At 43.8% G+C, this 23,361-nt stretch overlaps 1 protein-coding gene across 1 annotated transcript; it reads right to left on the bottom strand.

The window, feature by feature from the left end:
* Positions 1–5,057: 5,057 nt before the first annotated feature.
* On the bottom strand, positions 5,058–23,274 carry MPC2 (mitochondrial pyruvate carrier 2). Its single transcript, XM_079760585.1, has 5 exons — positions 22,854–23,274; positions 18,217–18,257; positions 9,185–9,269; positions 8,585–8,696; positions 5,058–5,279 (listed from the first exon to the last, which is right to left on the bottom strand). The coding sequence occupies exons 1-5, from the start codon at positions 22,960–22,962 to the stop codon at positions 5,243–5,245; spliced, it is 384 nt and encodes a 127-aa protein (XP_079616711.1). The 5' UTR covers positions 22,963–23,274; the 3' UTR covers positions 5,058–5,242.
* Between the last annotated feature and the right edge of the window lie 87 nt (positions 23,275–23,361).

Here is a 23,361-nt window from a genome sequence, read left to right as displayed (position 1 = left end):
TGCATTTGGCTAAGCAAAAATAAGGCTCAAGGGAGGGTTGAAGAGGGAAAGGAAAGTTGTTTTTTTCCTTGGTGGGGGGAGCTAACTTATCAAACACGTGACCTTAAACAGTAGTTTCTGTAGGAAATGATCCTCTGAAGTTCCCACAGAGATGCTGAGGGGCCACAGCAGGGACAGGACTGAGCAGAACTGAGCAGGGCAGAGTTCCATTCTTCCTCTCCTGCCCTGCTCACTACCTCAACTTGTTCTCTTTGCCTACCACTTGCAAGACTCCCAGAGTTAGCAAATAAAAATATATGACATCTAATTAAATTTGAATTTTAAATAAATAATTTAGTATAAATATACCCTCTCAAGTATTGCATTTTATCTAGCAACCCTACTAGCAGCCACTTCGGTCTCCGCAATACCACACCCTCCTCACATGCACAGTATGGACTGTTTTGCTTTAGTTTTAACACCGTGTGGAGAGTGGGTTCGATTTTTCTCTAGGATTGACTAGGATCGATGGCTATCAGTCACTAGGAGGCAAACTTAGAATGTTTGAACTGGGGTCTTAGGAAGTATTGGGTTTCCTGGTGGGAGGCTGTCTATCTGCCTGAATGTAAGGCTGTCGAGGTGATTAGTGGAAAGGTGAATTAAACGATTGCTGATTCCATGGGTTTAAAGGGTGACCTGAGAACCTGGACAGCTTCTTCTGAGCTTATGATTACTAGGCAAGAAAAGTAGATGCATTTGGAAATTATGAAGACAAATGAAGATGGGAAACTAGAACAACAAAATGATTTGTTATGGGCTGAAGAGGCAAAGACCTCTAAAGCGAGTACCTGAGAGTTTTTCTTAGGAACACACATAAGATAATACAAGTTTTCTATTTTAGAAGATAGTCTTCTGCTTTAAATTCTACAACATCAGGAAATAGTGATGTGGCACATTCCACGTGGTAATTGTAATTTATTAAGACCTTTTTGTGTGAAGCATATTACCTAGTTTGCCTCATTTAATCCTCAAAACAGCACTGAGGCGGCCTATGCTGGCTGAATGGCTATCTGTTCATCCCATAGACACAGACCCTGAAGCTCAGAACCATTAGGTCACACGGTTGGAAAGCTAGGTCTTCAGATTTGGAAGTCTATGTGCTTTCTACTGTACCATGCTATAACCCATTTGTATGTTTTATAACACTTTGGGGATCTTTCCCAGAGACAATACATATTTAATTTTAGAGCACTCTCAATGCATGTTGATGGTACCCTCATCAATCATTTGGCCAACTCATTCATAGTCAAGGACAGAGCAAGAACAGAGTGGGATCTGAGAAAACATGGATGCACCTAAGAATGAGGATCCTGAAAGAGTGAAAGAGCAAGCAGGTGAGCGAGGCCCCAAAGTTGTGCCAACAGAGTTTCCGGGATGAGGGAGTGTGGGCAATTTTTTTGCATAAAGAGAACTCAGCAGTACCCAAAAGTAAACATGAAATTAAAGATCAATTATATCCATTATTGTTTTTGTAAATAGCTCTTCTAGAAATTTCCAACAGATTTCAGTTTCATCCAATTTTACATTAATATGTAAAATAAAGTTTTATGAGTCCAAAAAAGCAGGTGATCTTAAGGAATCATCTTACTGCTCAGGAAACCTCGCCAGACCACTCCAGCCAACACAGCTTTTCCTCTGAGCTCTTAGGCACTTAGCTATAAATTCATGTGCCTTATTTCCTATTTAAATATCCTTAATTATCTATTGATCTGTGTGTCTTCCTCTGCATTGTAAGCTTCTCTTGTACAGATCGGGTTCTACACCTGTGTTTCCTCCATAGCATCTTCCTAGCGTCCCCTTCACAGGGTAGGTATTTGCCATTTGATGGCTGATGAGGGGATATCACGTGAAAAGTTGCAGAAGAGAGAGGTAAAGACAAGTCAGAACAATGGCACATCCAGGCTAAACAGCACAGGCAACACTGATGCCCTCAAGCTTCTAACCTCACTTCAGACAGACACAGACAGAAGTGGAACCTTGACTCCTAGCCCAAGGCCTTCCCAACACCTGTCATCTTCCCAGAGGGTCACCCTCAGCCAGTCTTGCTGCCGAGACTCCCAGGTCCACATACCTCCTCCTTCTCCAAGGCTGAGGAAGCCAGAGCCTAGATTAGGGACTAGATCTTTCAGGAGAGTAGAAGCCAGGAAAGGGGCCCGGGTGGCATTATTCTCAAGACTGCGGAAGTGCCATGTCTGCCGATAGCTGACCAGTAAAACGACAGTTTTGTCTAAAAGCCGTTTTCCTGGCCACACCCTCATCAGAAGCTCATTGTTTCATGTGCACTGACTATGCTTCTGATTGGCTGGCACTGCCCTGCCTCCCCTCCCCCGACAGCCCAGGGGGCTAATGCTCAGACCTGGCCTGGCTCTCAGGTTCTCTGGTCTAGACACGTGGGTTAAGGGTCAGTGAAATGAGGCAACAGTTGGTAGGTGACCATCATAAAGGCGAGTATCTCCTGAGTAAGCAAACATGACGTTTTGGTCAATATTGATTATGGCTTTTACCAGGCCAATGGACTTTACCAGTTACAGTGCATTCAGTACTTATTTTCAGGGGCTTTTGTGTGGTAAATTTCTGACTTATCCTTTCTGACTGGTCATGTGGATACTTTTAACCAAATTCACCCCTAAGAGAATCTGCAGTCCCATGTGGCACTGGAATGGAGTTTCTTAACTCAATGTGACACTGGCGAAATGTTTTAAGACATATTTCCTAACAGTTGAAATTATGGTTTGACTTTCTAACAGTTCATATGTATAGCACAACTACAATTACACTTACTGACACATGTAAAACTGGAATTTAGAAACACTGAACTAGAAAAGCAAGCAAACATTCTCAAATAAAGCCCAACCCTGTATTTAAATTTACTGTATTTCAAAATGTTGTAAAACACAGTTGTCTTAAGGGAAGGAAAAAGGGGGCTCATTTAATTGTTTCTCAAGTGAATTTTCTGGTGTGTGGAAAACAGTCTTAACATAACTGGACTCACATCTCCTATAATTAAACAGACCCCTGAGGGGCAAAGCCAGTCTGAGTAAGTACCAGTGCTTTCTACTTCTGTCATTATATAAACTAACTCCTATAGCAACAGTTTTGCTTTATAGAGAGGAACCTGGGCTTTGAGGTCAATCCTGTTAAGATTCAACTTTTTACCATCATTTTAACAACAGGAAAAAAAAAATCTGTTTACTATGGAGAAACAACAGCATTGATGTACTTAGGACCAATGTTTCCTTGAGACCAACGCCTAACCACAAAGATGAGGGTAAGAATCTACCTCCTACTGAGCATTCTCCACCCTGCCTCTGTCCCCCATCCCAAGCACTTGTTTTCTGCTTGAACCTGTGAAAGTTTCAAGAGTTCCAACAGTTATTACCTCAGAAAGTGTGCAAATAGGTTCACACGGTATATATATTTTGCAGCTACATTAAAAATTCCTTTGTGTAACAAAGTACTTTTCAAGTTGATCTTCAATCAATAAACTTACCGTTTTCTGAAACTTTCTATTTAACACCCATCATGGCCCAGGCACTGTGTTAAAACATTATCTCGATTCATCTAGACAACAATCCTATACAGTAAGTACTATTATTATCCCCATTTGATTCTTGAAAAGACTAAAGCTCAGACCAAGGTCTGTTGATGTGGGGAAGACCTGGCTGAAACCCAGGCCTGGCAGATTCACACTGAGAAAACACACCTCATGAAGCCCCCAAACAAGGGCTCAGTAGAACATTCTGATATAGAATTCAACTCAACTGGTCTGATCAAGTGATCTGTACCATTACGAAAGGTATTTTTACAGCGTACACTACTTACATTGGTAGTAAGAACTCCTAGTATATCCATTCTTCTTCCTAAGTTTTTAAAAATAGCTGTGAAACTGACCACTGTGTTCTAAGTGGCAGTGCGAGTTTTTGATTGGACACGTATTAGTCATTTAATCTGTAAGATTCAATAATAGATGGATGCGAGTTTTGGGAAAGAAAGGAAATATGAGGTGATTTGTCTATCAGTGGAACTTCTGAGAACCAAGAGGATGGCCTATGACTGCATCTAAATGCTACAAGTCATCTGACTGGCCAGTGGGGCTCAAGGGAGCCCATATAAAAGCCGGATTAAATGAAAAAAGAAACCTAAACACCATTTCAAAATATATTTTAATTATTTTTGTGCGTCTATGCCGTATTTCATAATAGATGTTTTTCCTAAATGCTTAACTCTAGGAAACACACACACATGCCAAACAAATTTAACAGTGTAGCTTATAAAAAGAAAGCAGTGCCAATGTCAAATTCCTTCTCAAAGATGGACTACATACAGTGAAGGGATACATGAAAAAGTGCAGGGTTTTCAATGGCTAATTGCCAAATTTTGATTGTTATAGTATATTATTATTCAACAAGTTCTTTTTTTATTTGCTTCATATTTAGAAATAATTTGCTTGCTGATTCCTCTAACGGCAGTCCTAACTAGGACTGGCTTTACTACAATTTTTAGAAAAAAGCTCCATACGCCAAATTGGAGCTCACATCCAATAGACTGTTAATTATTTCTAGTATGCAGCAATCTATGCCCAGTCTTTCCTCATAATGGGGATGAAGGTCCCAGACATTTACAGAAAGCCTAACATTTAGAAATCCTTCATTACTCTTGTAGCTCTAAAATAATTTCACATAATACGCAAAATATAATTTTTCAAGATTTTTCAAGTTAAAATCACTTAAGATAGTTTTAAGTCATTTTGCTAGCCATTATACCCATTTCTCACCTTCTTTAGCTCTATTTCCTTCCACTTTTAGCAAATTCACCATCCTTCACTGAAAATAGATTACTTGACCTTTCAACTATCTTTCGACTCACTTGAACGTGTGCACTCTTAAACACACATACTTTGGTGAACTAGAACAGGAGGAGGCCAGAGGTATGAATGAGCAAGTATGATTTATTATGGGAAAAGAGTAGGAAAAAAATGTTACTAATACCCATAGATAAGTCATATTAGAGAGAGACACTGTTATTAAAAATTTGCTTTATTTTTCTGCTGAATTGAGCACTAGCTCCTATTTAAGTTAGATTTTTAAAATGCGTTCCAATTATTAGCATAGAGAGCATCACCTTACCAATAACAAATAATAAATCAAACTAGGTCCCAGTGGTTATGGCTACATCTAGGTTGTTGGGATGGTCAGGAACTCTTTTATTTGTTTGCATTAGCTTTTAGTTCTTGATTATATCTACGGAGAAAACAGAAAGAAAAATAATCATGAATCATAACAGATAAGGATACAATAAGAAGGGAATGAGAAGCATATTCCATCTCTTCCCTCTCACTAGTTGAGAGGCTATCTATTTGTAAATAAAATCTTCCCAAGGCCTTGTGGGTACAAACAGGCAGAAGGCAAAGTGACCCAGACTTTATTTGCATCTGGCTTCCAGCTGCCAGAAAGTTTTAATAATTTAACTGACATGCAGTTTCCTGTACAGAAGTATTATCTTAATGACTATTTTCATTCTTGAACTATACAAGAGCATGACAAAACGTGTGGACTGCTTCACTGACTCAGAGTGGAGGACAGGACACGCACAGGAAGGAACTTACTCCATGATGCTAAGCATACCTCCCAGGTCTCTCAAAAGGCCCCGATGCAAATATTCGATAGTCTTTTCCTAAATGCTCCAGAGCCCAACATCTGCATCTCTAACGAAATCTCTCAATCTGCTATTGTACCAAAAGGTGCCAAAAATTCTTTTGTCAAACTGTATTTTAATTTCTGATATTAAAAATAATATGGCACTTAGCATTATCTTAGCTCTATTATCTATAATGAGTTAATGTTAAAATGGGACGGTATATGAGAAAAATATAAATAAAATCACTGTACAAATTAAAGTTTATATTAAACTAGAAGCCCGGTGCACGAAATTCGTGCACGCGAGGGGTTGTCCCTCAGCCCAGCCTGTACCCTCTCCAATCTGGGACATCCCTCTCACAATCCAGGACAGCTGGCTCCCAACTGCTTGCCTGCCTGCCTTCCTGATTGCCCCTAACCGCTTCTGCCTGCCAGCCTGATCACCCCCTAACCACTCCGCTGCCAGCCTGGTTGATGCTTAACTGCTCCCCTGCCAGCCTGTTTGCCCCCAACTTCCCTCCTCTGCCAGCCTGGTCACCCCTAACTGCCCTCTTCTGCAGGGTTGATCACCTCCAACTGCCCTCCCTTGCAAGCCTGGTCCCTCTCAACTGCCCTCCCTTGTAGGCCGGGTGTCTCCCAACTGCCCTCTCCTGCAGGGTTGATCACCTCCAACTGCGCTCCTCTGCCGGCCTGGTCACCCCTAACTGCCCTCTCCTGCAGGGTTAATCTCCTCCAACTGCCCTCCCTTGCAACCCAGGTCCCTCTCAACTGCCCTCCCTTGCAGGCCTGGTCCCTCACAACTGCCCTCCCTTGCAGGCCGGGTGCCTCCCAACTGTCCTCCCCTGCTGGCCATCTTGTAGTGGCCATCTTGTGTCCACATGGGGGCAGGATCTTTGACCACATGGGGGCAGCTATATTGTGTGTTGCAGTGATGATCAATCTGTATATTACTCTTTTATTAGATAAGATAGAGGCCTGGTGCACAGGTGGGGGCCAGCTGGTTTGCCCTAAAGGGTGTCCCGGATCAGGGTGGGGTTCCCTTGGGGCGTGGGGCGGCCTGAGCAAGGGGCCTGTGGTGGTTTGCAGGCAGGCCACGCCCCCTGGCATCCAAAGCAGAGGCCCTGGTATCTGGGATTTATTTTCCTTCTACAATTGAAACTTTGTAGCCTTAAGTGGGTGAGCCCGGCCAGGGTGTGCGGAAAGCTTTGCTTCCCCTGTTGCCGCCGGCAACCCTGGCCTGCTCTCTCAAGCTCCATTCTGCCGCCATTTGTTTGAATTTGTTTACCTTCTATAATTGAAACTTTGTAGCTTGAGTGGAGGCTTAGGCCTGCAATGGCTATTGAAAGCTTGGCTTGCTCTGTTACCAGGGAAACCTTGCTCTCTGTGGCTGTAGCCATCTTGGTTTGGGTTAATTTGCATACTCATCCTGATTGGCTGGTGGGCGTGGCTTGGCTGGTGGGCGTGGCTTATGTAGCAGAGTGATGGTTAATTTGCATATTACCATTTTATTAGAGAGGATAAGTCTTAAAAATATTGTGAGGCATACCCTATGAGTTGTTTATTCACCCATCCATTATATGCTAGATGATTATGAAATGATTAAATTATAGAGTTAATCATTAACCTAGGGGTGGTAAAGATGAATGAAATGTACTCTACTCTATGGAATAGAATGCCTTCTGAAAGGAATGTAAATTATAACTTAACTAGAGGCCCGGTGCATGAAATTCGTGCACAGTGGGGAGGGGGGTTCCCCTTAGCCCAGCCTGCACCCTCTCCAATCCGGGACCCCTCGGGGGATGTCCAACTGCCAGTTTAGGCCCAATCCTGAGGATCGGGCCTAAACCGGCAGTTGGATATCCCTCTCACAATCCGGGACCACTGGCTCCTAACTGCTCACCTGCCTGAGTGTCTGATCGCCCCTAACTGCCTCCCCCTGCTGGCCTGGTCACCCTCAACTGCACCCCCCTGCTGGCCTGGTCGCCCCTAACTGCCCGCCCCTGCTGGCCTGGTTGCCCCTTACTGTGCCCCCCACCAGCCTAATCGCCCCTTACTGCCCCCCCCCACTGCTGGCCTGGTCGCCCCCAACTGCCCTCCCTCCCGGCCTGGTCACCCCCAACTGCCCCCCCCAACCCAGCCTGATCGCCCCTCACTGCCCCCTTCTGCCAGCCTGGTTGCCCCCAACTGACCCCCCTGTGGGCCTGGTGGCCCCACGAAGCCTGCTGCTCAGTCATTTGGTCGCCCCTCACTAACCCCACTGCCGGCCTAGTCGCCCCACGCAGCCTGTTCAGTCATCCTTCAGTTGCGATGGTCACTTAGGCTTTTATTATTATAGATATTTCTCCTTATTGAGATCATTCAATTTTTTTTTTTTTTTAGCTAAAGAAAACTGTTATTCATAACACTGTTTTGTAATTTAGAAAGGTTCTATGGTCCAAACAAAACCAGAGCCTTCATCTAGGATGAGCTCATTGCAGAATATTAGTTGATCGGTGACCAATAATGTTACTGATGGAGTAAACAGTTTAAAAAATTCCCAAAGCTCATGGAACATTTTCTAATGAAACCAGAAGCCTCACTGGAAACATCATTCCCAATACTACATAAGTATATGTTTCAGTTCCACTTTATTATATATAATCGAGAGTTCATTCAGAAAACTAGTATATACGTTATCTTAATGAAATAGATTCTATGAAAGAGCTATACATCCAGATAATATCCAAATTTAAAACCTAGGTAACATACTGCTTAACACTTTTTAGCTTAAAACCCGACTTTCCTAGAAGTGCTAAATTTTTGCTTCATACACATCCCATCTTAGTATTATACATGAACCTTACAAAAAAAAAAGTATTGCCACCTGTGTGGCTTCTGAGACACATGTTTTATACCCTTGGTGGGCTTACCTCCAAATACGAAAGAGCTGAGAGGCTCCTGCTGCCCCGACGAAGAAATTAACAGCAAACAGACTCCAGTTTTTTGGAATAATTACAAGTGAGTATCTTGACCAAATAAGCCCTGTTGAAACAAAATATATATATTTTTAAAGTATAGGTACTGTTGCAATATCTTATCTGAATATTTAATATTACAGTAAAATACTTCTAAATAAGCTATGACAACATAATGTAGGACAGAGGATAAAGAAAAACTATATTCTAAGTCTTTATTAAGCTGCTATAATTCATTGTTACATAAAATATTCAGTTCTTATATCAAAGGTAGGCAATCTTTATAGGGCAAGTGAATATTTACTGGAATATTTTTCCAACTCATAAAATTATGCTGATGACAAAACGTGAAAAATAAAAACCCATGCAGATACCTATTCACTGCAACCCTCCTCTGCCTTCTCCATCTAATAACTTCCTAGAGATGAGCCCTGAATTCCTTTGTGTGTGTATGTGTAATGTGTTCTAAACATTAAATTGTTAAGTAAAGTGAGGTAAAACAATATACAAATATTGAATGTCCATATGGAACTTGAAGGGTATTCTTTAATTTACCTGTAGCCATCAAAACAGCAGACTGAGCTGTGCTGAGTTTTTCTGCAGGTCTGGCCATGTCAGCCAATCCAGCACACACCAACCCCTGAAATACACAGAAAAAGGAAAAAGCATCCTGAGTGTCAAGTAATGGTTCTTCATTTTAAATAAAACACAGAACTGCTTCAGAGATTTCCACATGATAACAGCGGTAATTTTAGTATCCATGCCTTAAGAAAATGTGTATCATGACAAAAGCTACAGTGAATTCGAAATAATTTCACAATTAATCTGTATTTTGTTAATCACATTAAGAAACCTGATATATTTGAAAATCAGTAGTGTGTGTGTTGTATATATATATATTTGTTCCACAAATGATACTTTTTTCACATATGAATTTATATATTCTTTATACAGGTCAGGAACCACTGACATGGAGGATGCCTGAAAACTAAGGTAATTTGTATAGATTCCTCCTTTCAGTTTTTTTTTTTTTTAAATATGTTTTATTGATTTTTTAGAGAGAGGAAGGGAGAGGGATAGAGAGCTAGAAACATCAATGAGAGAGAAACATTGACCAGCTGCCTCCTGCACACCCCCTACCAGGGATGTGCCCGCAACCAATGTACATGCCCTTGACCGGAATCGAACCCGGGACCCTTCAGTCCGCAGGCCGACGCTCTATCCACTGAGCCAAACCGGTTTCGGCTCCTTTCAGTTTTTTGTCAATGTTATTCTTTTTTTTTTTTAAAGTGGAAGTATCAGCAAAGCTCTGTTAGAATTTTAGTGTCCTGGTTAGACAGTTTTTCTTTAATGTCAGAGGACAGCTGGTCATTTCGTCTCTGCTGTGTTTTTGACACTGTCTTTGATGGAATTACCCACTCATATAGTCTCAGGATCAGGGGCAGAAGGTCCATGTTCCTTTTCATCTTTATTCTGAACTTTGTTCATTCAGATAATAGAACTGTATATTCAGAGAGTGCTTAGAGTATACCACAAGATTATATAAAATACTCCCTGACCATACGTAGATCCACAGTGACTTGTGTGAAGGCAGTCATGTTAGTGTTTAAGAGCACAGACTTGAGTCAAACAGACCTGGAGCTTCCAATCCTGAGTCTGCCACTACAACAACATGTGCAGCCAGTTCTCTGAACCTCAGTACCTGTCTCTGAAAAATACTGATTCTATTTATTTCTCTGATATTTTTTGGTGAAGATTAAATATGAGATAATGTATTTTAAAATCCTAATACAGAAGGCTTGGCATCAGTAAACAAATTTAAAAATGTTTTTTAAATATCTGAAGCCCAGATTTATGATGCTTTCAGGCATCTCATTATCTCCACTAGGTGGGATGCTCATCCTACATAATAAAAGCCTAACACGCTAAGTGTCCAGTGGTCCATTCAACCAAACAAAGCATAATATGCTAATGATATGCTAAGGCTGCTCAACCACTCGCTGTGATGTGCACTAACACCAGGGGACAGACAGTTGGCCAGTCGACCAGTCGCTATGACATGCACCGACCACCAGGGGGCAGACGTTCTGACCGGTAGGTTACCTTGCTGCTGGGGTCCAGCCAATCGGGACCGAGCAAGATGGGCCAGACATGCCCTGGAGCCCTCCTGTAGTTCCTCCCCAGGTGGCCAATCTCCCACATCCCTCCCCGGCCCCGATTGTGCACTGGTGGGGGTCCCTCGGCCTGGCCTGTGCCCTCTCACAATCTGGGACCCCTCAGGGGATGTCGGAGAGCCAGTTTCAGCCCAATCCCGCAGGCCAGGCCAAGGGACCCCACTGGTGCATGAATTCGTGCATCAGGCCTCTAGTAGATAGTATAAAACTAACTTTCTTCCTTTCTTCTTTCTTTCTCTCTCCTTCCTTCCTTTTATTATATATATACTAGAAGCCCAATGCACGAAATTCGTGCACGGCAGGGGGTTGTCCCTCAGCCCAGCCTGTACCCTCTCCAATCTGGGACTCCTGGAGGGATGTCCAACTGCCCGTTTAGGCCCGATCCTGGTGGGATCGGGCCTAAACGGGCAGTCGGACATCCCTCTCATAATCCAGGACTGTTGGCTCCCAACTGCTTGCCTGCCTGCCTTCCTGATTGCCCCTAACCGCTTCTGCCTGCCAGCCTGATCACCCCCTAACCACTCTGCTGCCAGCCTGGTTGATTCTTAACTGCTCCCCTGCCAGCCTGTTTGCCCCCAACTTCCCTCCTCTGCCAGCCTGGTCACACCTAACTGCCCTCTTCTGCAGGGTTGATCACCTCCAACTGCCCTTCCTTACAGGCCGGGTGCCTCCCAATTGCCCTCTCCTTCTGGCTATCTTGTAGTGGCCATCTTGTGTCCACATGGGGGCAGGATCTTTGACCACATGGGGGCAGCTATATTGTGTGTTGCAGTGATGATCAATCTGTATATTACTCTTTTATTAGATAGGATAGAGGCCTGGTGCACGGGTGGGGGCCAGCTGGTTTGCCCTGAAGGGTGTCACAGATAAGGGTGGGGGTTCCCTTGGGGTGTGTGGCAGCCTGAGCGAGGGGCCTGTGGTGGTTTGCAGGCAGGCCACGCCCCCTGGCAAACCAAGGGGAGGCCCTGGTATCTGGAATTTATTTTCCTTCTACAATTGAAACTTTGTAGCCTGGAGCAGAGCCAAGCCTGGGGCTCCGGCAGCCATTTCTGTGACAGTTAATTCACCTTCTACAATTGAAACTTTGTAGCCTTAAGCGGGTGAGCCCGGCCAGGGTGTGCGGAAAGCTTTGCTTCCCCTGTTGCCGCCAGCAACCCTGGCCTGCTCTCTCAAGCTCCATTCTGCCGCCATTTGTTTGAATTTGTTTACCTTCTATAATTGAAACTTTGTAGCTTGAGTGGAGGCTTAGGCCTGCAACAGCTGTGGAAAGCTTGGCTTGCTCTGTTACCTGGGAAACCTTTCTCTCTGTGGCTGTAGCCATCTTGGATTGGGGTTAATTTGCATACTCGCCCTGATTGGCTGGTCGGTGTGGCTTATGTAGCGGAGTGATGGTTAATTTGCATATTACCATTTTATTAGAGAGGATTAGAGGCCCGGTGCATGACATACATGTACTTGGCAGGGGGGAGTCCCTCAGCTTGGCCTGTGCCCTCTTGCAGTCCGGGACTCCCCTGTGGGATTGGGCCTAAGCTGGCAGGCGGACATCCCTCTCGCACCACTCGCAGTCCAGAACACCTCACTCCTTACTGCTCGCCTGCTGGCTCCTTACTGCTTGGCTCACTGCTCCTTAGCACTGCCATGGAGGCAGGAGAGGCTACCACTGTGCTCACCAGTCATGAGCCCAGCTTCTGGTTGAGTGCACTGACCACCAGGGGGCAGCTCCTGTATTGAGTGTCTGCCCCCTGGTGGTCAGTGCACATCATAGCGACCGGTCGTTCTGCCGTAATGGTCGCTTAAGCTTTTATTATCTACTAGTAGCCCAGTGCACGGATTCATGCACATTGAAAGAAAATTAATTAGAAGAAATATTTTAATATTGCTACTTGCCATCCTATCTAATAAAAGAGTAATATGCAGATTGACCATCACTCCAACACACAAGATGGCTGCCCCCATGTGGACACAAGATTGCTGCCACAAGATAGCCAGCCGGGGAGGGAAGTTGGGAGGGACCAGGCCTGCGAGGGCAGTTGGGGGTGATCAAGCCTGCAGGGGAGGGCAGTTAGGGGTGACCAAGCCGGCAGAGGAGGGCAGTTGTGGGCAACCAGGCCTGCAGGGAAGGGCCGTTAGGGGCAAACAGGCTGGCAGGGGAGCAGTTAGGCATCAATCAGGCTGACAGGGGAGTGGTTAGGGGGTGATCAGACTGGCAGGCAGAAGCGGTTAGGGGCAATTAGGAAGGCAGGCAAGTGAGCAGTTGGGAGCCAGCAGTCCTGGATTGTGAGAAGGATCGGGCCTAAACGGGCAGTCGGACATCCCTCGAGAGGTCCCAGATTGGAGAGGGTGCAGGCTGGGCTGAGGGACACCCCCCGTGCACGAATTTCGTGCACCGGGCCTCTAGTTTACATAATAAAAGCCTAAGCGACCATTATGGGTGGAAAGACCAGAACGACCGGTCACTTTGATGCGCACTGACCATGCTCAATGCAGGATCTGCCCCCTGGTGGTCAGTGTGCTCCCACAGGGGGAGTGCCACTCAGCCAGAAGCCAGGCTCATGGCTGGTGAATGCAGTGGTGGTGGCGGTAGCCTCTACCGCCTCCGCAGCAGCGCTAAGGAGCAACAAGCCAACCAGTAAGGGGCAGCGAGCAGGTGGGTGGTAAGGAGTGAGGAGTTCTGGACTGCTGGAGGGATGTCCGACTGCCAGCGGGGAACAGGCCTAAGTTGGCAGGCGGACATCCCCCAAGGGGGTCCCAGACTACAAGAGCACTTGGGAGTTCTCCAGCCTGGCCTGCTCCCTCTCACAGTCTGGGAGCCGTCAGTCGGATATCCTTAGAGCTGCTGCGGAGGTGGGAGAGGCTCCCACCACTGCCACTGTGCTTGCCAGCCATGAGCCTGGCTTCTGATTGAGCAGCGATCCCCCAGTGGGAGCACACTGACCACCATGGGACAGCTCCTGTGTTAGGCGTCTGCCCCCTGGTCAGTGTACGTCATAGCAACTGGTTGTTCCGCTGTTTGGTCAATTTGCATATTAGCCTTTTATTATACAGGACTAGAGGCTCGGTGCACGAATTTGTGCACAGGTGGGGTCCCTGTGGGTGGCCTGCAGGGATTGGGCTGAAACCAGCTCTCCAACATCCCAAGGGGTCCCAGTTTGCGAGCACGCGCAGGCCAGGCTGAGAGATCCCATGGTGCACAATTGGGCCAGGGAGGGACCTCAGGAGGGCTCCAGGGTGTGTCCAGCCCATCTTGCTCAGTCCTGATCAACTGGACCCCAGCAGCAAGCTAACCTACTGGTCAGAGCATCTGCCCCTGGTGGTCAGTGCACATCATAGCAACTGTTTGACCAGTTGATTATCTGCCCCCTGGTGGTCAGTGCAAGTCATAGCGAGCAGTTGAGCAGCCTTAGCATATCATTAGCATATTACGCTTTGATTGGTTGTTCAGTTGTTCTGCTGTTTGGTCTACTAGTATTTGCATGTTACCCTTTTATTATATAGGATCTATATAAAACCCTAATATGCAAATTGACCAAACAGTGGAATGATGGGTGGAACGATCGTTGCTATGACGTGCAATGACCACCAAGGGGCAGATGCTCAATGCAGGAGCTGCCATCAGCCTACAGGCCCTGAGTGGCAGTGGTGATGGGCAGGGCTGGCAAGTGGGTGGTGCTAGGCCAGCCAAAGAGGGTGCGAGCAGGGGCCCCCCAATTGCCCCACTGGTTGCCCCACAGAGGGAGGCGACCAGTGGTGGCGGCGGGGTGTGTGGCCAAGCAGGCGGTGCCAGGCCAGCTAAGATGAGTGCGAGAGGGGTCCCCGATCACCCCGCCGGTTGCACTACACATAAGCTCTGATTGTCAGCCGGCTAGGCCTAGGGACCCTACCCATGTACGAATTTTGTGCACTGGGCCTCTAGTATAGATTATATAGATAGATAATCCTTACCCGAAGCTATTTTTTTCCATTGATTTTTTAGAGCAAGTGGAAGGGATGGGGAAAGACAGAAAAACTTTGATGTGAGAGACACACATGGATTGGTTGCCTCCTGCACATGTGCAGACCGGGGTTGGGAATTGAGCCTGCAACTGAGGTATGTTCCCTTGACCAGAATCGAGCCCAGGACCCTTTAGTCCTTGGGCTGATGCTCTAACCACTGAGCAAACCAGCTACAGCTTCAATATTTTTTTCATTTGTTAAAGAAGGTCATATAACACTTTTAGAGGAATCCTACCTTATAACAGACAAATATGCAAATCGACCGCACCTTCGCTACGCCCAAGCCACGCCCACCAACCAATCAGGATGGGTATGCAAATTACCCCAACAAAGATGGCGGCTAATTTGCATATCAAGACAGCGTAGAAAGAAGCCAAGAGATGCTGACGGGAGCAAAGCTGCGGAGAAGCAAGCAAGCCAGGGGGAGGAGAAGGGAGGAGCGGAGGCGGGGCCAGGGGAGAAGGAAGGAGAGCGGGGCGGGCTGCCGGAGAAGGCGGGCTGGGGGACAAGGGAGGAGTGGAGGCGGGGACGGGGGAGAAGGAAGGAGAGTGGGGCGGGCTGGCGGAGAAGGCGGGCCGGGGGACAAGGGAGGAGCGGAGGCGGGGCGGGGTAGAGTGCAGCAGGAAACCCTATTGCAGGATTTTTCCTGCAACGGGAACGCTAGTGTTTAAAATATGAAATACCACTATTGAATATTCCAATTCCAAAATGCTCATAGATAGCAAAGCCCTCAAGATTTTAAACTGTGAATTAATCTATAGAAGTAGTTCCAGCTGAAAGAACAAACAGACAGGTATTAAAAATATGTATAGTTTATCTGAAAGTTTGATTTATTCCTAAGGAGGAAAGAAAATAGAAAATAAAGCTATACCAAATGGCATATTGTTCAAGAATTAATATAACTCAGTCTGTACAAAAAGATTTTGAACAAAAATAAAGAAGCTCTCTTAACTGATCTTCACATAATAATCTCCCTAGTCTGGTCAATGATCTCCATTCCTTCTGTAAACAGGCCAACAGACGCCCATGACATGCTAAATACTCATGGCTAGTGGGCTGCTTACTCTGTATTACATTAGTTGAGCTGTATTTTTATCAATCACTGTGTGTGTCCTCAAACCTATCTATGCCAGTTTTACTTGTTACATAATTTAATGCACTATCGGGGAAACAGGGGAACCACAAAGTGGGTTGCTCTTTCTATGAAAACTCAAGCAACTATTTTGAAAAGACTTAATAACGGCAAGTTGTTAAAACTTACTGTCAAATTTGGCATAAGACAGATACACAAAAATCTGAGGGAAAGCCATACAAATCTAGCAGGCTTCTGTTGTCATACTATTATGAAAGTATCTATGAACTTGCTCTGCTTTAAAGAAAACTAAACTGGAAATTATATGGGATGCACTATGATATAATTCATCCAAGACAGAAGATGTGGAACTCAAAATCAATGGATCCATACATAAATAAAAGCTTTGGCCTCATAGTAGATGACTCGCAAATGAATACATATTTATATAATTTGAGTTAAAATAAAATATTTAAGGTATAATCTTTATGATTATTTGGTTCCAATTAAAGTGGCTAAGATCTCCACCATAGTTAAATGTCTGAAGAAGTATAGTCTGAAATTCTTCAGATAGAACACATATGGCTGGCAGCAGCAATTTTTATGTCATGTACAGACTACCACAGATTAATTACCAAATGCTCTGGGAGAACACACATTGTACATAAAGTAAATAACCAGCAAAAGAAGTCTCTGCACCAGCGAACAAGACACAGAAGTTTCTATTGCTATGCAGTCATCAGGAGACTATGTTGATTTCAACACGAACTTAAAATAGATGTTTTTAAAGGAGACAGAAGGCACTCAGGCGTATCTGATACTGCCAGTGTTTCAAAACACTGGTGGAACAGATCAAAGAAACACAAAAGCTATTAATAAAATAAATAAACTCCCAAATTGTGGCAAATTTGAGGTCAAAGAGGACCCCAAATTTATGGTAAACAAATTAAATCATTCTTATTCTTTTAATAATGGTGTAGAAACAATACTTCAGTAATCAATTCCACTTTATAGATATGTTATTACTATATAATTTTAAGTGTGGTAGGGAGAGGAGAAGAAGGAAATAATAATATACCTTCCATTAGTCTAGTTTTTTTTTTTTTGGGGGGGGGGGCATATCACTATATTTGAATGCTTAGAGTGTGAGCATAATCACCAAAGGTCATATATTGAAACTTTTAAAAAAACTAATGGGATCTTTTCTCAATATATAAGTATAAAAAACAACTGCTCTCTAGTTCTCTCTAAAATACAGCTCCCAACCACTCATCTAATCTTGCCATTTTATAGCTGAGTATGTAAAATGGCATTCCTCAAAATTTAAATATAGCCCTGCTGGTGTGGCTCAGCAGTTGAGTGTCCACCCAGGAACCAAGAGGTTGCTGGTTAGATTCCCGGTCAGGGCACATGCCTGGGTTGTGGGCTCAATTCCCAGTGGGGGCCATGCAGGAGGCATCCAATCAATGACTTCTTCTCTCATTGATGTTTCTCTCTCTCTATCCCTCTCCCTTCTTCTCTCTCTAAAAATCAATAAAAATGTATTTTTAAAAATATTAAATATAGAATTACCATATGATCCAATAATCCCACTTCTAGTATAACCCAAAAAAACTGAAAGCAGGGACTGGAACAGACATTTGTCCACCATTGTTGACAGCAGCATTTGGAGTCAGAAGTCCTAGACTCCATCACTAACCAAATGTTAACATACACCCTTGGCTAAACCCCACTACTTTTTGAGACTACCTTTCCTTGTCTCTGTTTTGGTGTATCTTTAGTTCTCATACTAAATTAACAGTAACAGTTAATTTGGGGAGGAGGGTTCTAACTAGTTTAATGTTTTTCTTAGTCATAAAATTTTAAAATGAAGTTTCATGTTTAAAGGGCTCACAATTATGTTTTTTTCTTTTAAAAATATATTTTATTGATTTTTTTTTACAGAGAGGATGGGAGAGGGATAGAATTAGAAACATCAATGAGAGAGAAACATCGATCAGCTGCCTCCTGCACACCCCCAAATGGGGATGTGCCCACAACCAAGGTACATGCCCTTGACCGGAACCGAACCTGGGACCCTTCAGTCCACAGGCCGATGCTCTATCCACCGAGCCAAACCAGTTAGGGCCACGATTGTGTTTTGATAACAAATATGTTCCCAGGCCTCCTGATCAATGGTGTTCAGAAAAAAACTAGTGAAAACGATACATTTGAGAATCTTGGCATGACATCATTTAGAGGCATACCATGAACATTTCAAAGTACATCCTTCATAAAAGTTACTTCAAATTAGTAAGTTCTTATCAGATAATTTTTTTCAGTAGCTTCTATAAAAACTCAAAACTTACCCATTTCATAATTGGAGCCCAGAAAAAAACTGTTCTGGGACCTGAAACAACAACAACAAAAAATTTAGGAATATATCAATTATTCAACCATTCCACATATGTCTTTTAATAGCTATCACATTTCAAAAACCTATTTGAATCTATTTCTAATCATTTTTCCATTTCTAATTTTTTTACTGTTTTCTGCATATTTTGTTCATAAGCTAACTTTAGAAAGTTGCCACAATATCAATCTTTCATACAAGTTCTTTTGATCTCCCTATCAATTATTTGTATTTTTGTGACCTGTTAAAAAGTAACTAAAGTGTAACGGAGATGGTTTTGGAAAACATAGAACTTAATGTTTGTTCACTCATGGATAACTTCAAGTTGGGGAAATTACAGATTTGCCTTGTCGATGTTTCATACCCAAGGCTAGAGTTTGGTATTTATTCATCTTCAGGGACATCAGGATCCGTTTACATCAGGGTTGCTTTAGACTTTCACTCACTACTCCTCTCTTAGACCATGCCACTCCCCTATCTGGCTCCTGAAAATGCTTCCCATGAGTCTGATACCATGATGTACGGATCCCATAAGGCAATTTTGCAAACTGTCTGGTTATTTTATTTAGCTTGAGTTTCTGGGATTCCTATCATCACACCTGGTTCATTTTTCTTTGTCGTATACAAAGTCTCTGGTCATAAGCAGGATCAATTACTAAGTTCATCTTTTATCCCTGCATGAAGCCTGGCTTCATCACTAAGGGTAATTCAGCCCATGTTTTAGTCTCTGGCTTTGAATTTTTCAGCAAACTCCTCTCTTTCTATTTTCAAAACTCATGTTTCCTCTTGTGCTTTCCCGAGCAAAGCCTCTAGATTCTGGTTCTTGACCAGCTTAAGTGATTGATACTTCAGGGTTAATGAACAGGCAGGCTTTTCAGTAGGTTTTCCTGGTAACTGATAAATGCTCCGAGCTGGGTGATAGTCTTAAAATATTAACTAACTGCCCCTGTCCCGCCAACCAAACCAAACAAAAAAACTTCAAATATGACCACAGTTACTAGAGCCTGGACTAGGAGCGATATGAATATTTTAGTGAATAATTTAAAACTACACAACAAACCCTACATTAGTTTAACAACAAACCCTACATAAGTACTGAATTTAAAAATATCAGTAGCAAATAAAAATCAGAGTTAGATATCTATAAATGCAAATCAGTAGTGTTTTCTTCATTGTTTAAAAAAAGGGAATATGGCTATCACTCTCTGTGATCATACAAAAATTTCAAAACTAATTTTAGCTCACTCTTCCAATTTATCTTATCTAATCATTTTCTACCTTAAGAGTAAATAAGCCAAATAAATTTAAACGTGTAAGAATTCAAGTACAAAGGTTGTCTTCCTGAAAAAAGCAATTAACCAATAGTGGACATGGTAATCAGAAAAGATTCCAACTTACTTCAAATTTCTAAAGCAAAGTTTTGATAAAACAAAACATTTAAAAATAGATATGCTCATACAGTGACAACACAATGTCACATTAGATCTGAGTGTCATTCTAGACCTGGGAAAACCAGCTTTATAGTCTACAGAATGACACAAATATTCTCACAGCTGTTCATTAAAAACAGCAATTCATTAAAAATATGAGACAATTAAATAATTATGATGCCTGAAATGATTATAATACCTTAAGATCAAGATAGGCAGAAGTGTAAACTAATAGGGTACATAGCTAATATTCATTATGAGGCATGAAAAAACTTGATCGGGTGAAATATACTGAATAAAAATCATCTCATATATTTAATTTGGAGTCCAAAATGAGGGAAATGTGTCCCCATCAGATATAAACATACATTCTTTTAGACAAAGAGTTAAATAACAATTTATTTTCATCTTGTTTCATAGAAGTCCATTCTTAGAAGTTGAAAAAGGTCTCAAATGCTGACAATCTGAAAATATCAAACAAGTATTCAAAAAGTATATATACATTTAAAACTATAAACTATTTTCAGGCATAACAGAAAATGCAGAGGATAATATAATGGTCATTTTCTTTTGTGTTGTTATGGGTTTGTCTTATTTTTAAAGTGAAACTTTTTCAGAGTTCAAATTTTCATAGAAGAATTTGAGAAACTCTGCAAGGGAATATCATAACCAAATCTGTGACATACATTTTCCAACAAATTAACCAATCTAGCTGCCTTGATGAACTTTGATGAACCTGTTGATAAAATGACATAAATTTACCTCCCAATTTCCTTATCTGAGAGGAATCACTGTTAATGAAATATATAAATTCTAGCGCTAGCCGGTTTGGCTCCGTGGATAAGAGCGTCAGCTCTCAGACTGAAAAGTCCCAGGTTCGATTCTGGTCAAGGGCACATACCTCAGTTGCAGGCTAGATCCCTGGCCCTGGTTAGGGCGTGTCTGGGAGGCAACCAATCGATGTGTATCTCTCACATTGGTATTTCTCTCTCTCTCTGTCTCTCCCCGTCGGCTCTCTAAAAATCAATGGGAAAATATCCTTGGGTAAGAATTAACAAAAAATAAAAACAAACAAATTAATTCTACCAAGAAACTACGTCATTTATTGTATGTATGGTTTTCTCCCTAAGCAAATACTTTCTTCTTGGAACAGAGTACCAGTAAGTAACTTTACAAACAAGCATATTGAGCTGAGGTGCTCAGTAAGTCCCAATGTGAAAAATAAAGTTTCTAACTGAAGGCTTAATATTTAAATGGGAATGTATCAATAACATGCTATTATGCAAAACAGTACAAAAAAGCTTGAAGATTCAATCTAGTAACTCTTGGAACATAATCAGTGTTACCTTAGATTTTATTCAATAGTAATACATCGACAGTTATGTTTTTCATGCTTCTCCATTCCTACATTGGTGTGCCTACAACTTTCTAATCAAATCGTTTTGCAGTGATAGGTATTCTTTCCCTGCCTACTGGTTAAAAGCTTAGGAGGGACAGAACAAACATCCCTTGAAAGTCTAAGTGCAAACACTCTGCTACATGTTTTACTGACACTGTCATTTAATTTTCATAACAATCCTTAAATGGTGATAATTATTTTCCCTATTTTATAGATTAGAAAACTAAGGCTTTGGGGATTTAAGGCCAAGGTCACACAGTTAAGATTCAAACCTGGTCTGTCTGGCTTCTAAGCTTATGCTCCTTCCACTGTACAGACAAGGGATGACAACTCATCTAATTCAGGAATACCCAGATGAAATGTACAATCTACAAATGAAAGGTACTCCTCTTCATTCTGAGAGTTGAACAAAGTATTATAAGCAAGGAAGGTGGGTGGTTACAGCCAAGGCCTTGGAAAAGATCACTAGAAAACGACCCTGTTATTAACGGTTTAAAATTGCTCCTGCTCCACCCTGTCCTTGTCCTACCGCCCAGACACAAAGCTGAAAGGGTCAGAATTGACTAAGGAATTCAGTTGACTCTAAAGCCCAGATTATTACAGAAGCCTTGCCCAACCTCCCTCCTGATATCTTAGCACAAAATGCAGCACAATTCTAAACATTTGAGTATTAAAAGAACTAAAAGGCAAACTAAATAAACTTCAGCAATGAAAAACCTCTCCTTAAAGATCAATTTTATAATGGGTTCAATATGTACTGCAGTAAACAACACTATACTCAGTATAACCCGCAAATACAGTTCATTCCATTATCAAACTGAAAATCAGATTTAGTGATAACCAGTTCAGACTCCAGCCAGCCACTTGGGGGGAGGGGGGGCGGGGAGAAGGGGGGGTAGTCAACTCTCCTAATGAGGCCAAGTGCAGAGAAGAGTCAGCTAAAAGGGCTCCTTTGAGGGTTGCACTTCAATATTTCAGTTTATAGCAGATTTTTCTCCTTTGCAAACTCTTAGGCTTGAAAGAGATCTGCTTTTCGTTCTCAGACAACTAAGTACTATTACTGCCCACTGGATTCCGGATCATAAATACAGAGTGGGAGGGACTGGGATCTTCCCGTTTCCTAAAGATAGATAGATAGATAGATAGATAGATAGATAGATTTTTTTTTTCAACCACAACACTGTGTTCCAACAGGACAAGAGAGAGCGCAAACATTTACTGAGCATGAATGAACAAACACGCATGTTATATTTAACTCTCACCTTGACCATTTTACAAAACCACAAGACCGAGGGTTTCACCCAAGGTCACACCTGCAGTGAGGGGCACATCTGGATGAGATCCAGGTGTGTGCACGCAAAACGGTGCAGGGGTGGTTCACCCAGGAGTTTCAGGAAGGACAGACTTAAACAAGCTAGACCCACGGGCCGGGGAATGACAGACTCTGGAGCTCGGCTCTGCCAGCTGGACGAGAAGGCGGCGTGACCTTTCCGCCAAACCCTCCGAGGCCACAGGCGCTCGGGGCCGGTGGAAATGGAGCCGGCTCCGGCCCAGGAGCCAGGCCGGGTTTGAGTCGCGCCTAAGGGAGGGGGTGCGACAAAAGTCGTCAAGGTTGGTGAAAGATGGTGGACGAACCAAAGGGAACAGCAGGGAAGGCGAGAAAGTAGACGCATTCACTCGAGGGTGTAGGTGACGCCTCCGGCGACGGAGGTGGCCGCGGGCCTCGGAGGCGAGGTCTCGGCGGGAGCCAGGCCAGGGCATTACCTGCCGGGTGGTTGTACAGCGGCCTCAACTTCTCAGGCAGCATGAGCTCCACTTTATCGAGGACCCGGTGGTAGGTGGCCCTCAGGCCCCGGACGCCGGCGGCTGACATCTCTGCGGACGAGGGATCGTGGCCAGGCGGGCGGGAGGGTGGCCGCGTACTCGTCCCTGGCTGACGACGAAGGGCAGCTTGTCACTTTCCCTGCCTCGGGGCCTCGCGTCTTACACTCCCCTGGGGTGCTCTCCCCGCCGCCGCTCAGCCAGTTCCCCTTGCGAATCACCGTGGGGCAGGGGCCCGGAGAAGGCGGAGGAGGCGGAGGCTCCGCGACGGCCCGCCCTGGGTCGGCCCTCCGCCCGCCCGCCGCCAACGGGGAGGGGAGGCATGGCAACCGGGGTCAGAAGAATTACCTCCGCGATTCCTCCGGAGCCCGGCGCAGCGCGCGTGCGCAAAGCGGACTTGCCCACGGTGATTGGCCTGCCCCGCGGAGTGGGCGTGGCCCAGCGCGAACCT

Source organism: Cnephaeus nilssonii (genome assembly GCF_951640355.1).
Source record: "Cnephaeus nilssonii genome assembly, chromosome: 21".
Classification (NCBI taxonomy): Eukaryota; Metazoa; Chordata; class Mammalia; order Chiroptera; family Vespertilionidae; genus Cnephaeus; species Cnephaeus nilssonii.
Note: the sequence above shows the minus strand (reverse complement) of the source record. Positions and strands in the feature narration are given on the sequence as shown.